We start from the raw sequence: 13,364 nt of genomic DNA, 5'->3' as shown, positions 1-13,364 counted from the left end.
CTCAGCTGGCAAATGTTTTGATATCTGCATGTGCTCGGTTCAGTGCTTTGCAGAAAATATAACCAAATCAGCTTTTTCAAAGAAATATAAACAAAAAATTACATTTTGGTATTGTTGTAGGGAGATAATTCTGTCTCTCTCCAGTAGAGTAATTAAGTAATTATGCTGCTTGTTCTAATATTTCTTATATTACTACTTTTAATATTTTATCATCATTCAATAATTAATTGATTATGATAGAACAGTTATTTCATTAGTTTGAGGCTTCTATTGTTGGTGGTTAAACTTCCGTTATCATATATAATATATGTAATTATGGAAGTTTCACCAGTTGCAAAATACTCACAATAGAACAGTTATCTAACTAATATGAGGCTTCCATTGATGATGTGGAAAGTATCCTAAACATATTTAAGGATAATTATTTATTTATTTTGATACCTCTATCATTGGTGGTGAAACTATCCTAAAAATATATACTATTTGTATTTAGGATAGTTTCACCAGTGGCAAAATAATCATGATAGAACGGTTATTTTATCTGAAGCTTACACTGTTGAAGGGAGATAACTCTGTCAAGCTAATACTCTCTCTGGCAGTGTAATTCAGTTGTTACCTCACTTCTTCTACGTATTGATCTTAAGAAGGGAGGCAACTCTGTAGCATAACCTTCTTTGATAGAGCTTAATTTTTTAAAATTATTTTAGTTAATTATTAACCATCTGTGTTATAATTAATATCAGTAGAGTAACATAATTTTATAATAGCTTAAACTAGTAGAATGATATCTGTACTTTCTAACTTAAGACAGAAAACTGGTCACACGCTGTTACATGTACAGTACAGTTATTTCTAGATCCTTCTTTTGTGCAGAAATATTTTAAATCTGACTTTGTCAAAGACTGAAATATATACATTATACAATTATTTTAATACAATGTGGAAAATAAATCCACGCCATGGGTATTTTTAGAAAAATCCAGCATAGGTAATTTTATAGTAATTTCTTAAACATATATCAGTAAGGTTGGAATATAGCACAGTCGTAGCGTGGCTGATTGTCATACTCGAGGATCAACGTTCGAAACCCGTGTTGGACATACTGTCAACGGTGGCAGTTATCACCATTTTTTCTATAAACGTGGGGGCTCCAGCCCGACAAAATTTCATGTACACCTCCTCACCACGTTGTGGTGAGTGCGTTTTTTGATAACGGCAGAGTGTATATGAAATTGAGAAACATAAACAGCCTTCTGATATTCAAAAATTTTGTTTCGTTTATAAGATTAGCTAGGGGTATGTTTATGGGAGAACTGGTGGAGCCTCCAAAAGTAAACCGTAGCTTGATGTGAGCTATAAATCTCACTGAAGGTTACCCTACACAACACTCAACAAGAAAAGTCTCGTGGCATTAAGACCATAAGAAAGATCTCATAAAAGGACTCCTATGAATAATAACTGTTTATTTTACTACATTTTTATTTTTTGATAATTTTTTAAAATTATGAATATATTCTACTATATGATGAATTACGAAAATATTAATGATATTATTTCTGCAATAAAAAAAATAAAAAATGACGGCATAAAAGTTCAACTTGATCCAGAAAAAATTATTTGTGATTTAGAATCACACGTAAATTTGAAGATCAGCTACACTTCCAAAATATAGATTCATAGAGGCTATACAACAAGGCATGTTCCAATCTTCCGCTACTGTAAAAGATAAGGAAGTTAAAAAATTTGTATCCCTCTCAAGCGTGATCGAAACAGATCAGAATTAGCTCACGAATATGAAATGAAGAAAATTGTTAACATGCCCATGAGGCAGCTAAAAAAGTTTGTCAGATCTTGAAAATGAAAACAACGACAAAGTTATTAGTGAAAGTAGTGATGAAAGTGAAAATAGTAATGAGGATCTTGAAAGTGTTGACAGCTTCACTTTTGAAAATGAAAGTTATGGCAGTGTCATGGTTAATTATCCTTAGACTTTTATTCTACCTGAGAAATAAAAAATAATTTGACTTGACTTTGTCAAGAATTAATATGTAATGTTTTTAATTTTTTTCTGTTTCTGATGAGATTTTGACTAGTTTTCTACTAATTACCTCATCTGATAATCTGATTTAATTTGGGTAATATACCCATCAATCTGAATAATTATGACAATATTTTTTTAAGCTGATCTAATTCAATAGAAGAATGTACATAATTCATAATCTGATCTCTGTCATGCATGATCATAATAATATGTTCTCATTTAATTGTTCCTGCATCAACAAAAAATTTTCATTGCCGTATTCGTCAATAATTATATTAACACTAAATTGTTCTGTATTGTCTTAGGGTTGTGTCATTATTGTTCTTAGGCATTTTCAAGTACCTCTTTGTCGTGCATGAAAACTCTCACATGTTGGTACATTATATAATACCTCTTGATTAAATAATTAATTGTAAAACACTCTGCATGATCAAAAATCGTTAGGATCTAACATATAAATTTATATTAAAATTTTAATTTCTTAAGTCAATTAAGTGTCTGCTCTGGTCAGTAAGTCTGAAATGTATTCTTGACAATAAATTATTATGACACTGTAGATAAACTGGATTGATAGGTTCTTGTACAATCAAATATCCAGGAGGTACTTTGGTGTAAAAGTATATAAAATATATGATTGATAAATATATACAATGTAATCTGGAGAATATATTTCGATTGCAAGGCTGAGATGATAAAGTTGGTTCATGAAATATAATAGCTATTTTGGATTCTCTTCCCGTTGTAGATTTTATTCTGGGCAGGAATTCATCATTGATTTGTTCAATTTGTTAACTGCCTGTTGGAATTTCGATAACATTCCAGTCTGGTGTTCCATCATCCTTATTTTTATTTGAAAATACAAGTGAGTTATTCACCTGTAATCCACCGAATGATTTTGATCTGATATTTGGCCAACTATGGGATACTCATAATTGTGCTAGCGCTATTTCTTTTGCTGGAATTGCAGTCGGAAAATAAACATTGAATTCAGGATTATTGGAGCTTGCCTATATCATTGTTTTTGCTGGAGCTGTGTTTGTTACAATTTGTTGAAGTAATTCATTCGTAGTTGACATTATTTAAATCTCGATTTTCTAAATCAATCACAGTCATTGCTTCTTTGTAGGTTTTAATTATCTCTGTGAACTCAAAATCTGATATTTTTCCATCACTAAGATCAGTTGTTGACAATAATGAGGATTGTTTGAAGTATGCTTGGAGATGCAAACATCACTGTATGTAATTTTATTATATAATCATGCAATTTTGTGTTTGTGCATGTGCATATTTTTTTGGCAATGATATTAAGAAGACCAGCAATCGTTGTTGCAGCTGAAACACAAATTGTTGCAACTACTGGTGCCATAAATAGCGAAGGTGTTATTGTTGATAATAATATGCCTTCTCCAGCAATAAAAGCAGACACTGAATAAACAATTATGTCAATGATAACTACATGTGTGTGATAAAAAAAAATTATTTTTACTGTATACCTGTCAATGATATTTTTTAATTTTGTTTGCCATTCACGTGCTTGATTGTATCTAAAACGTTGAACGTTGATCAGAATGCTCATTATATTTTAATTAGGTGGGAATTTAGCTACTAATTCAAGACACCAATAATAAATCAAGTGAAGCTTTTTTCTGTAGGTTCCACAGTAAATGTTTCCTCGTCATTTTGATCTAACATCACTAACATAGATCCTGGAGATCTACCTGACGGAGTCAGTTGATAACACGATGAAATCGAGGTACATATTATAAATGTTAAAACACTGGGTACTGAGAGCCTGTATATACTGGTAACCTTAGCGTGATATTAAATGTTTTTTTTTTTGATGATATCATGACTTCCACTTATAACATCTTCTAGTCTTATTTTTAAATATCATTGATATTACTCTGCGCTATCGTGATTAACTCTGAAAATGATTTAGGATATCTCATAACACTTAATAATTTATTAATTGTTTCAATGTCTGACATAGCTGTTTTAATATCACTGAGTTTTATGTTAATATCAATGAGTTTTACATCAGCAGTCAACAGACTTCCAAAGAAATCATATGCGATTTTATTGAGTCTTTGAAAGTTTCTTTGAAGATTTGAAAGCATATTTATTTAAATGTCATATTCAGCTCGCAGCATGGTTAATTTAGTACCTACTGTGTCTACATAATTTTTTGTTACATCAACTTCATCAGATGTTGGATCTCTTAAAACAACTATTTTATATCCATTCATGCTGAGTTCACCTGGCATTATGTCACCGGTAGATTGTAAATGATTAGCACCACTTTTTGAAATTTCATTTCTAATAGTTGCGATTGAGTCTCTGATTTTTCCGTCATTGGTAAATATTGGAATGTTATCCTCAGTAGCACCGAGAACTGTATGAACTATGTCATTCCTTTTAATATTACTCATCTTTAAAACACCATATTTATCCTGAAAAATAAAAACTTCATATCGGTCAACTCCAAAAAGGTTCATAATATTGGCAAGATCATCTTTAGTCATGTAATTTGACAAAGCAAGATCATCTTTTTTTTCATGCCTTTGGTAGAAAAATATCTTCCATAAATATTAACCGTTATACTTTAAGATCTGTTTAAAGTGATTAACAGCTACTTGTATAATCATGGATGACTTTATAAGGTGGTAATGTTGATTTTGATATAGCATTAAATACATTAATTACTTTACGACCACATACTGGCGGATCAGTAAGTGTTTGTGTTGGCAATGATGAATACCAAAATGGAATGTTTTGGCGTACTTTAAAAATTCTATTGGTGGAGGAAGCCTATATGATTCAAAATAAATAGAACCACGTGGATCAAATGCATATGCAATCTAATGAGTCCCAGGCCCAAATTATAAAGATTTTTAATTCCTGTTTCAATATTATTTGGTTGTTCTGGTAATTGATCATGCATAAAACTCCTCTAAAAAAAATTTCTTTTCAGTTTATTAGCTAAATCAGTTAAATCTTAATTTGACGTTGGAAAGATTAACAAAGTGTTCCTGGAAGTCTCGGGATTTTCTGTATCAATAAGGAGTTCCTGGATGTCTCAGGCCTCTTCCTCTTTTTTTAAATCCTTTTCCTATTTCTTTTTTTAGTGTCATTCCAGCAGCAGTTCCAACAGCACCAAGTGCTGCTGCTTTTGCTACAGATGGAGCTGCAACAGCTATTAATGTTGGTAAAGCTGCAAGAATTGGAATTGTATCACCCATTTTAAATGAATTTTTAATTACGCCAGCAGAAAGACTGAGTCATGTCAGTGATAATTTATTTTGACCACCTGTGAATTGATGTTTTTTTAATGATATTTTTAATCCACATTTCATTGTCTAATTTGATTGAAGTCTTTTAACTTGACCAGAAGTTAGAGTAATGTTAACATGATGATATGATGACATCTATAAATATGATGAGTGATTTAATTGCATATTTTCTACTGTAGCATCAACAACTCTCATTCTTTCACTAGTACCTTCAAGTTACATTGCTTTGTCACTGAGTATAACTGCAATTGCTCTGTAATTAGCATCAAGGGGGTTTACTTGAGCTAGAGCTCAAAAATGAATATCAGCAACAGATTGCTTAGATAAATCAAGATATTCCAATGGAAAGTAATAAATCAGATATAATGATGTATAAATCCTGCTGAGATATTTGCAAACCAGTATCTACATTTTGATCACATCTCAGAAATTTCATTAAATGATAATATACACATGCTACATGATTTCTGTCAAAACTTAATAATACAGTGTGACCCTGCTATAGCGTGCTCTGTTATAATGCGAATTCGGATATAATGCGGTTGTGACATGTTTCCCGAAATTTAATATACATGTATTTTTCTTGTGCACAAAAAACAAATTCTTAAAAAGTATGAAAAAAAATTATTATTTTGGGGAAGAGATCGCGTATGAATAATACAAGATGATTGTGGCTTGGCTCCTTACATTTTATATGCATTTTTCTCGTAGACGAAAAAGTATTTTCTTCTTCTTAAAAGTAAGAAGAAGAAATAAAATGCATAAAAAGTTTATTCTAGGATAGCCTAGGTCTTTGCCAATGTTGCAAACTTGGATTGTTTTTCCTTATTGGCTGCAAAACATGCCATGTGGCTTTTTATTTATTGGCGATATTGTTGGCTATTGAAACTTTTATATACGACCTTTGGTTCGGAGTGCAGAAATTCAGAGGCCCCATGAAAGGAAACTGCAAACTGGATATAAAATGCACTGAAATGTATCTATTGTTACATAAACAGTTTTTTTGTCCATACTGAAAAACCATCTAAGCAGTGCATTGTTATATCATAATCCGCTTATCTTGACATCTAGCATGAGTTCTGTATGTTGTGAAATATCCGCTTTTTTGTTGTTGACATTACTGGTAACAGAGATCAACCAGATGAAGCATTGTCTCATAATCTATCTTTCATCTGATTTTCAGCCGCTCACTAGTAATTAATGTATTTACAAAAACTGACATTTGTATGTGGATGGTAAGTAAAATTCCTCTTCTTTTCACTCAGAATTAAATCCTTCAGAACACTCACGTTTTCTGTAATAATCCCTGTCATCAGAACACCTGCGTCTCTATTGTCCGTTGACCCTTTGTTAATTTTCAGATGCATGAGTGGAAGGCAGTATCACATTGCTACCACAAATGTAAAAAAAACAAAACACATCTTACTTATTGGTTTATTCAGTAGGCATGGAGGGACATTAACTAGAATAGTCTAAATAATGGCCAATTCCTTTTTAAAAATTTACGCAGATAAAATAGTTTGCTGAAATTTCAAAGGAAACAGATTACCTTTGAAGCACCGACTGTTACGAAAGCTTTCTCAGCAAATGGAAAAAATACCAGTCTCAATCATGCAATACAGTTATTTGATGTTGTTGCCAAAATAAGAAATGGGCATTCATTTGGTGCTCCAAAGCTGTCCTTTAGCGGTGACTTCAATAGCGCATGCATCCTTCATCAAAGAAAGCCGACTACAGTCTTTCAGTAACAGCAAAGAACTTTTCTTCAAAGGAAGTCAGTACCAAACTTAAAGAAAAGTGATGGAATCTGATGGATTTTTGCATTTTCCAATGTGACTGGAACACGTACATTAACTGTGCTGTGAAAGTTTCCTTTTTGTAGGGAAAAAGTTTATGCTTATGAACGTTACCAATGGCGGCTTGAAACGCAAACTAACTTTTACCGACTTGGAATGTACTTTAAAGTAAATGTGTTTCTTTATTCATTACGTGATTGTGTTATGTTTTTCCACTGAATTCAGACCACTATGACCGTTTCAAAATCATTTAACTTTTAAAGATGTGTGTGTGCATATTTTCAATGGAATTACTTGTATTGTGGATTCAATGTATATGATGAGGTTCGCAGGTGAGTACATGGTGTTGATACTCTATTCATGCTATATATTAGACATTTATATATAAACAGGATTCACATATATGTACCAATTCATGGGTCTGTAAATAAAGTAAACTATTTCATTATGTCTTCTCTGTTTTCACTACAGGTGTATTTCACATTTCATATGCATAAATTTAAGAGGATAACTATGCAGACGAAGCATGTATTTTACTGCCCGGATTTATTAAAAAAAAGACCCCAATTTTTTGGGGAGAACATTTTCTTCAGCTAACTGACTTGGTTGCATATAACACGGTTCAGTATATAACGTGGTCAGGTTTTATGGCTCCCAACTACCGTGTTATAGCGGGGTCACACTGTAATAATAAAGAGAACTAATCTGAATATGTTACATACAGGTGGTGCTCCTATTTTGATGGACATTGTATACTTCAAAATGACTACTGTTGATAAGATATGTGCAAAGAATTAAATTCTCCCCTTTGCTGTTATGCATCACAAAATAAAACTCTGTCAACCTAAAATTTATTTCTGCTGGGATTTTGCTTTGCTGATGCTTATTGTTTCTTGAATCCCACTCTTCAATAAGGAATCACACTTAGTACTATTCTGACAACTGAAATAATTATCTTTTGCATATTATATTTGGAGTAAAAACCGACTTTAAAGAAATGTTGCCAATAATAACAATAATAATAATAACAATAATGCTTTATTTATAGAGGGTGACTCATTAGTCAAGGACTATTCTCCCTTGAGGCCCTCTTAAGGAGAGTATAACAATGCACATTATATGAAGATAGCAACAATTACTGTTTATTTTAACATGTTTAGTATTAAAATACTTAATTCAATTATCTTTTAGAAGCACATACATGCTCATGATATCTTGCTTAAATACTCTAATATTTTCAGCAGATTTTACATGTAGTAGAAGCTTGTTTCACACAACTGTACCAGAGTATTGGAAGTGCTTTTTAAATTGCTCTGTTCTTGGTTTTGGTGGTAGAAGGTTTCCATGTGATATTGATCTCAACTGGTATTGTGTTGAAAAAGGCCTGAATAAGTCCGGAAGATACTCTGGTGCAGTTCTATGTAGACATTTATATAAAAGAACTGCCTTATGAAAATCTATCCTGTCATATATTGTGAAATGATCACAAATTTTATGAAGTTGGCTTCAACATTATTATTCAATGTAGTTATGTTTAATATCATCTGTTTGTCAGCAGGTCTTTTTGATGTACTTTAATATCAGTTGAATTAGGTTATTCTACTTTGTGTACTTTACCTAAGCAAATATGCTAAATGGATTCTCCCATGGCAGAATTTGACAGAATATATCACCCTATCTATTGTCAGCCAGTTAAGTTATCTCTGAAAGGTGGATGTATATCTCCAACCTCCTTTCCTTTTAATTGTCTCTATAATTATCAGCTATATGCCCCAGGATAGGTTAGCTGAGCTTTGAACAGGACTGTTTACTGCTCATACAAAAAAAATTACTACAGATTACATGCATATATCATGTTGGTCAAGAAATATGGTGGGGGGTGTTGTTGAAAAACTTTGGGACTAAGATTCCTGAAAATCATGTTTTTCTAAACATCATGTTTTTTTTGGGGGGGGGGGGTCTGGGAGTCCAAATTCATGTTTTTCTTCTGACAGTGACAGCATATTATGGTAGGTACATGATATTGGGGTTTAATGGTGAATGGTCATTGTGACTGGGATAATACAAATGGGTTCTGCAGAAAAGATCAGTTTTTGGCCATGTACTTTTACCAAAGTTTGTGGATAACTTAACATGTTGGTTACAAAAGTACCCCATTGATTTGGGGGTCAAAACTTAAAAGGTTAAGATTGCTGCAACTGAATGAAGGAAAGTTAATTTTGTATTATAACTTAAGTTTTTGCGTTTAAAGATCAGAGGTCACAGTCTTGTCAAGTCTCAGGTAGGAGTATAATGGTATCTGCACAGTACTTTCAGTTAAAGATCACACACTTTGACCAAAGATCCTTATCATTGAGACCCACTTGTCCATAATTTCCATAGTCAGCTATGCCCTACTGGTGCCTACTTGAATGATAATCTATGGATGTTTGGTATGTACCAGTCAAACTCATTAAATGGGATGAGTATTCAATGTTTCACACACTGTAATTATTTTATATTAATGTCACACCATTTAACTATTGTTTCTAATGAAACAGATCTGGTCTTGTCAAATAACATAATTTAATTGTATAATTTCTTGTGTTGTTTTCCCTTGTTCAGTAGTAAATATTGATCTGTTTTGAGGAGTGTGTGCTCTGCATCACAGTTATTAGAAGAGGTAAAATATACTAATGTGAAATCCATTTAACCTCAGTAACATTTTTACAGAGTGTATGTTTTGGGTTGTTGGGTTGCAACATTAATTGTTAGGAAGAAAGAGGGAAGATTTAAGTTCAGCTAGTGTACCGAAGATCTCTGGCACATGCTAAGTGATAACCTTTAGTTATGTTTTAAAAATCAAGAGAAGGATCATGCTCTTTAAGAGGAAACACTGGTCTGTTTTTGTCTCTGTTTGTCAAACTATGCAAGGAAATGTACTGAACCTGTTCATCAATGTATGCATTATATGGATGGGGTTGGACAAATTGAGGCTAGTTGATTTAAGAGTTAGGCAAGCAGTGTAAATAAGTGATTTGATGGTAACTGAGAGGAATGAGTGGACGTTGTTTTGCTTTAGGACTTTATGATTGTACTTATGAAATTGCAGATTTTAGATGGTGTAATAAGGATTGCCAATACCTTCATCAAATTGAACTCTGTGGGATGTATCCTTTTCAAAAACTGGCAGATGAAGTTCCTATGTGATCCTAACTACCCTCTATGTGTCATGATAGAATTTGGAGAGGGAACTGCACCTCTCAAGGGAATGCAGACTAAAACAGAAGACAAAACAGAAGATGTCACAGAATTCCTACCCAAATTAGCAAGATTCACAGAATATTGTCTAGACGAATGGATTGACCATATCCACCAGAAGAGATGGGAATATTTTGAATTGAACTATTTCACAATTGACCAGCTGGTCATATTACAACAAGAACTGGTAAAGGTTGGTTCAGAACAGGGTCCAGACAAGAGGCTCTACCCACTTTTATCAGCTGTGAAGGTGAATTGCACATACAAGGATTTAGTAGATGCTATGCAGAAAGCATCCATTGACATGGAAAAAGTTGAGATGAAAGATGATCAGGGATGTAAGGAGAAAAAAGTTAAAGATGTTGAGGTGGACAAGAGAACAGAGGAGAAGGTGCAGAACTTTATTGAGGAAATGATCAAGAATGGATTTGAAGAGAGACTTGCTATAGAAGCTGTCAAGCATGTGGATGATATTGATGATACTACTAATGGTAGGTCTTACCTCTTTGATAATGCAAGAAGAATAACATAATCACCAGGAAAATTATTGCAAGTTAAAGACTAGAAGTATAATTGAAAGTAGAAATACATTTGTTTGATACTCTGTTGACTGAGCTATCAGATTAATCATTTACAGAAGTACAGGCAGTATATTTCCACAAATTTCTACTAATGTTTGCATAAGGCTGCTATGCCTTGTTCTTCATGCATTGTCTGTCATTATTTCTGTTTTCAGTTTCTCAGAGTCTACTGAAACATTTTCAGTTAAATTTGGCAGAGAGCATATGGAAATCAAGTCTTTTGAAGTGTGTACAAAAATGTCAATTCATCATTTAACATGGCTGCCATTGCTAAATGGAAAAACACCAAAGGACTTGTGAAAAAATCCTCAACAGAATTTAACCATAATGGACAGAAAGCATCCTGGCATTGAGGACCATGCATTTTTTATAAACACTGCTAAATTACTATCTGAAATGGTACTTCAAATAAACATAAAGGTCTTTCAGGTTGATACAAATGATGCCTGTTTGTCATAAAACATTTTTTTTTAAAAATCGTCAATTTTTATCAAAGTTGGATTTCGCTCTGATGTCTTTTACATCTGTTTTAACTATTATTCTGACATCTCAGGATGCTCAGCAAACAAGGCCAGGCATGCAGATGAATGCCCATTACCACTGGAGAAATCCAAGATAGCAGAACTGATACAAAATTGCATTGACAAGAAAGAAATAGCACTGTATCAGTTATTTCCAGCTTTGTCATCACTGATTTTTTGGTTGTATATGTCATAGCTATGTGAATTAAAGAAGTACTCATTGTTTGTTTAAAGTGCCATATATGCAGTACTGCCATTATCAGCTGTTATATATGATTTGGGAGTGGGTTACAGTTAGAAACAGCATTTTACATTAAGTTTAAACAATTTCAAATATACCAACTTTCCTGTCATGCAGCATACTTGTATTTTCTAATGTATTAATGGAACAGATAATAGATGTTTGGTGGGTTGGTGGGATTAGGTTCAAGGTAATGCAATAGATATCTTTTTTTGCATTGCAATTTTTGGAGTTTAACATTTTTGCCATTCTTGTCTATTTTATTGTGAAAAATAAATACTTGCAAGTTACGATGCATTAGCCATGCTGGAAATATGGATCAAATACATGCTCAGGCAATAGATCTAGATCTTAAATCTCTGATTCTTTTTGACACAGAAATTATTAAATTTATTTAAATATTAAATTAGTGTAAAAGAATGGTGCTCTATTGTAAGGTTGATGCTGGGTTTACTGGTTGCTCTTAAACACTCTAAGAGATTTTTTTATAAAAATTCTCATTTTGGAACATGCTATTTTCTTGTTTGATTTTGTCAGACGTTAACTTTGGATAGATATTATTCATTGGAAAGCAATATTAACAGTTTTGTGCAATTTTGTAAATGGAGAGTATTGTTTGTTGCAGATAAACCACCACTATGCTGAATGCACCCCTAAAGCTACAGCTTTCTGAAACATGAAGTAATATTTGCTCCTTACAGTGTAAATTTATAAACTGCTACCAAATAAGTGACAACCTAAATGTATCAGCAACTACATTTCATTCTTTAAAACTCAAAAATTGCTCTACACCATTGTTTAGTCACACAGCTTCAAATCATAGTATATTTTTTTAAATTCAGTGCAGAGAAATCAGTTTACATGAGTGGAACCTATTTTACAATTACATGCAGTGTTAGAACATACATGCAAGATGGCTGACCAGTGCACAAATATGATAACGTTTTACATGCATGCATATTTTGTAAAGAAGATGTAACAAAATATAGAACTTATTTTAAGTGAGGAATTTCATGATGTTGATTCAAATTTCCAGAAACTAACTGCTGTTTTTGATGATAAAATGAGCATTATATCAGGTTATGTTTACTAGTTTTGATCATGATTTTCTTCATGTTCAACAAAGAAGGGTAAATTATTTTGTCATTTTCTAGAAAGAAAGAAAAAATTATTCGTGCCTGCCCTCAGGTTATAAGTGGGTTCGTGAGTTTTCCGGGTATGAGTTATCGAGGGGGCAGTGTATTATCTTGAGAAATTTCTCCTAGCTTGAGCAGATCTGATTTTAGTGATTGCTTGAATTGGCTTTGATTTATAGCTATTGTAGAAGAGCCTTAAGTGATCTAAATGTTAAGATTGTATGTGGAATACATATTTCAGTGATATTTTGTTTTAGGAATTCTTTGGTGTATAGAACATGAGGAAGAAACAAAAATGACTAAAGGTGAAAATGAAGATGAGCTGGGAGATCTCAAGGTTCTGGCATATGCAGGATGGAAGAAATCTGACCAGTCGATTTCATCCTTAACTGCAGAGGTCATAAAGGAACATGAGGTGTCACAGAGGTATACAATGTTTCACGTTGCTTATTCTTGATCTTAGAGTTACAGTCCAGGCTTTTTCACTCTCATCAAAACATGATTTGTAGGTTGATTTT

The 13,364-nt window shown here is 32.7% G+C and overlaps 1 protein-coding gene across 1 annotated transcript in view; it reads left to right on the top strand.

The window, feature by feature from the left end:
* The window catches only part of LOC149786021 (E3 ubiquitin-protein ligase rnf213-alpha-like), a 559,813-nt gene that overhangs the window by 48,184 nt on the left and 498,265 nt on the right, over positions 1-13,364 (top strand). The window contains exons 6-7 of the mRNA XM_089978097.1: positions 10,219-10,858; positions 13,104-13,272. Of these exons, the coding sequence (XP_089834223.1) occupies positions 10,219-10,858; positions 13,104-13,272 (809 nt within the window). The remainder of the gene's footprint in view (positions 1-10,218; positions 10,859-13,103; positions 13,273-13,364) is intronic.

The sequence above is a fragment of the Sinohyriopsis cumingii genome, chromosome 12 (assembly GCF_028554795.1).
Source record: "Sinohyriopsis cumingii isolate HCF-2022 chromosome 12, ASM2855479v2, whole genome shotgun sequence".
In the NCBI taxonomy this organism is placed as follows: domain Eukaryota; kingdom Metazoa; phylum Mollusca; class Bivalvia; order Unionida; family Unionidae; genus Sinohyriopsis; species Sinohyriopsis cumingii.
This window is presented reverse-complemented; position numbering and strand designations above follow the sequence as displayed.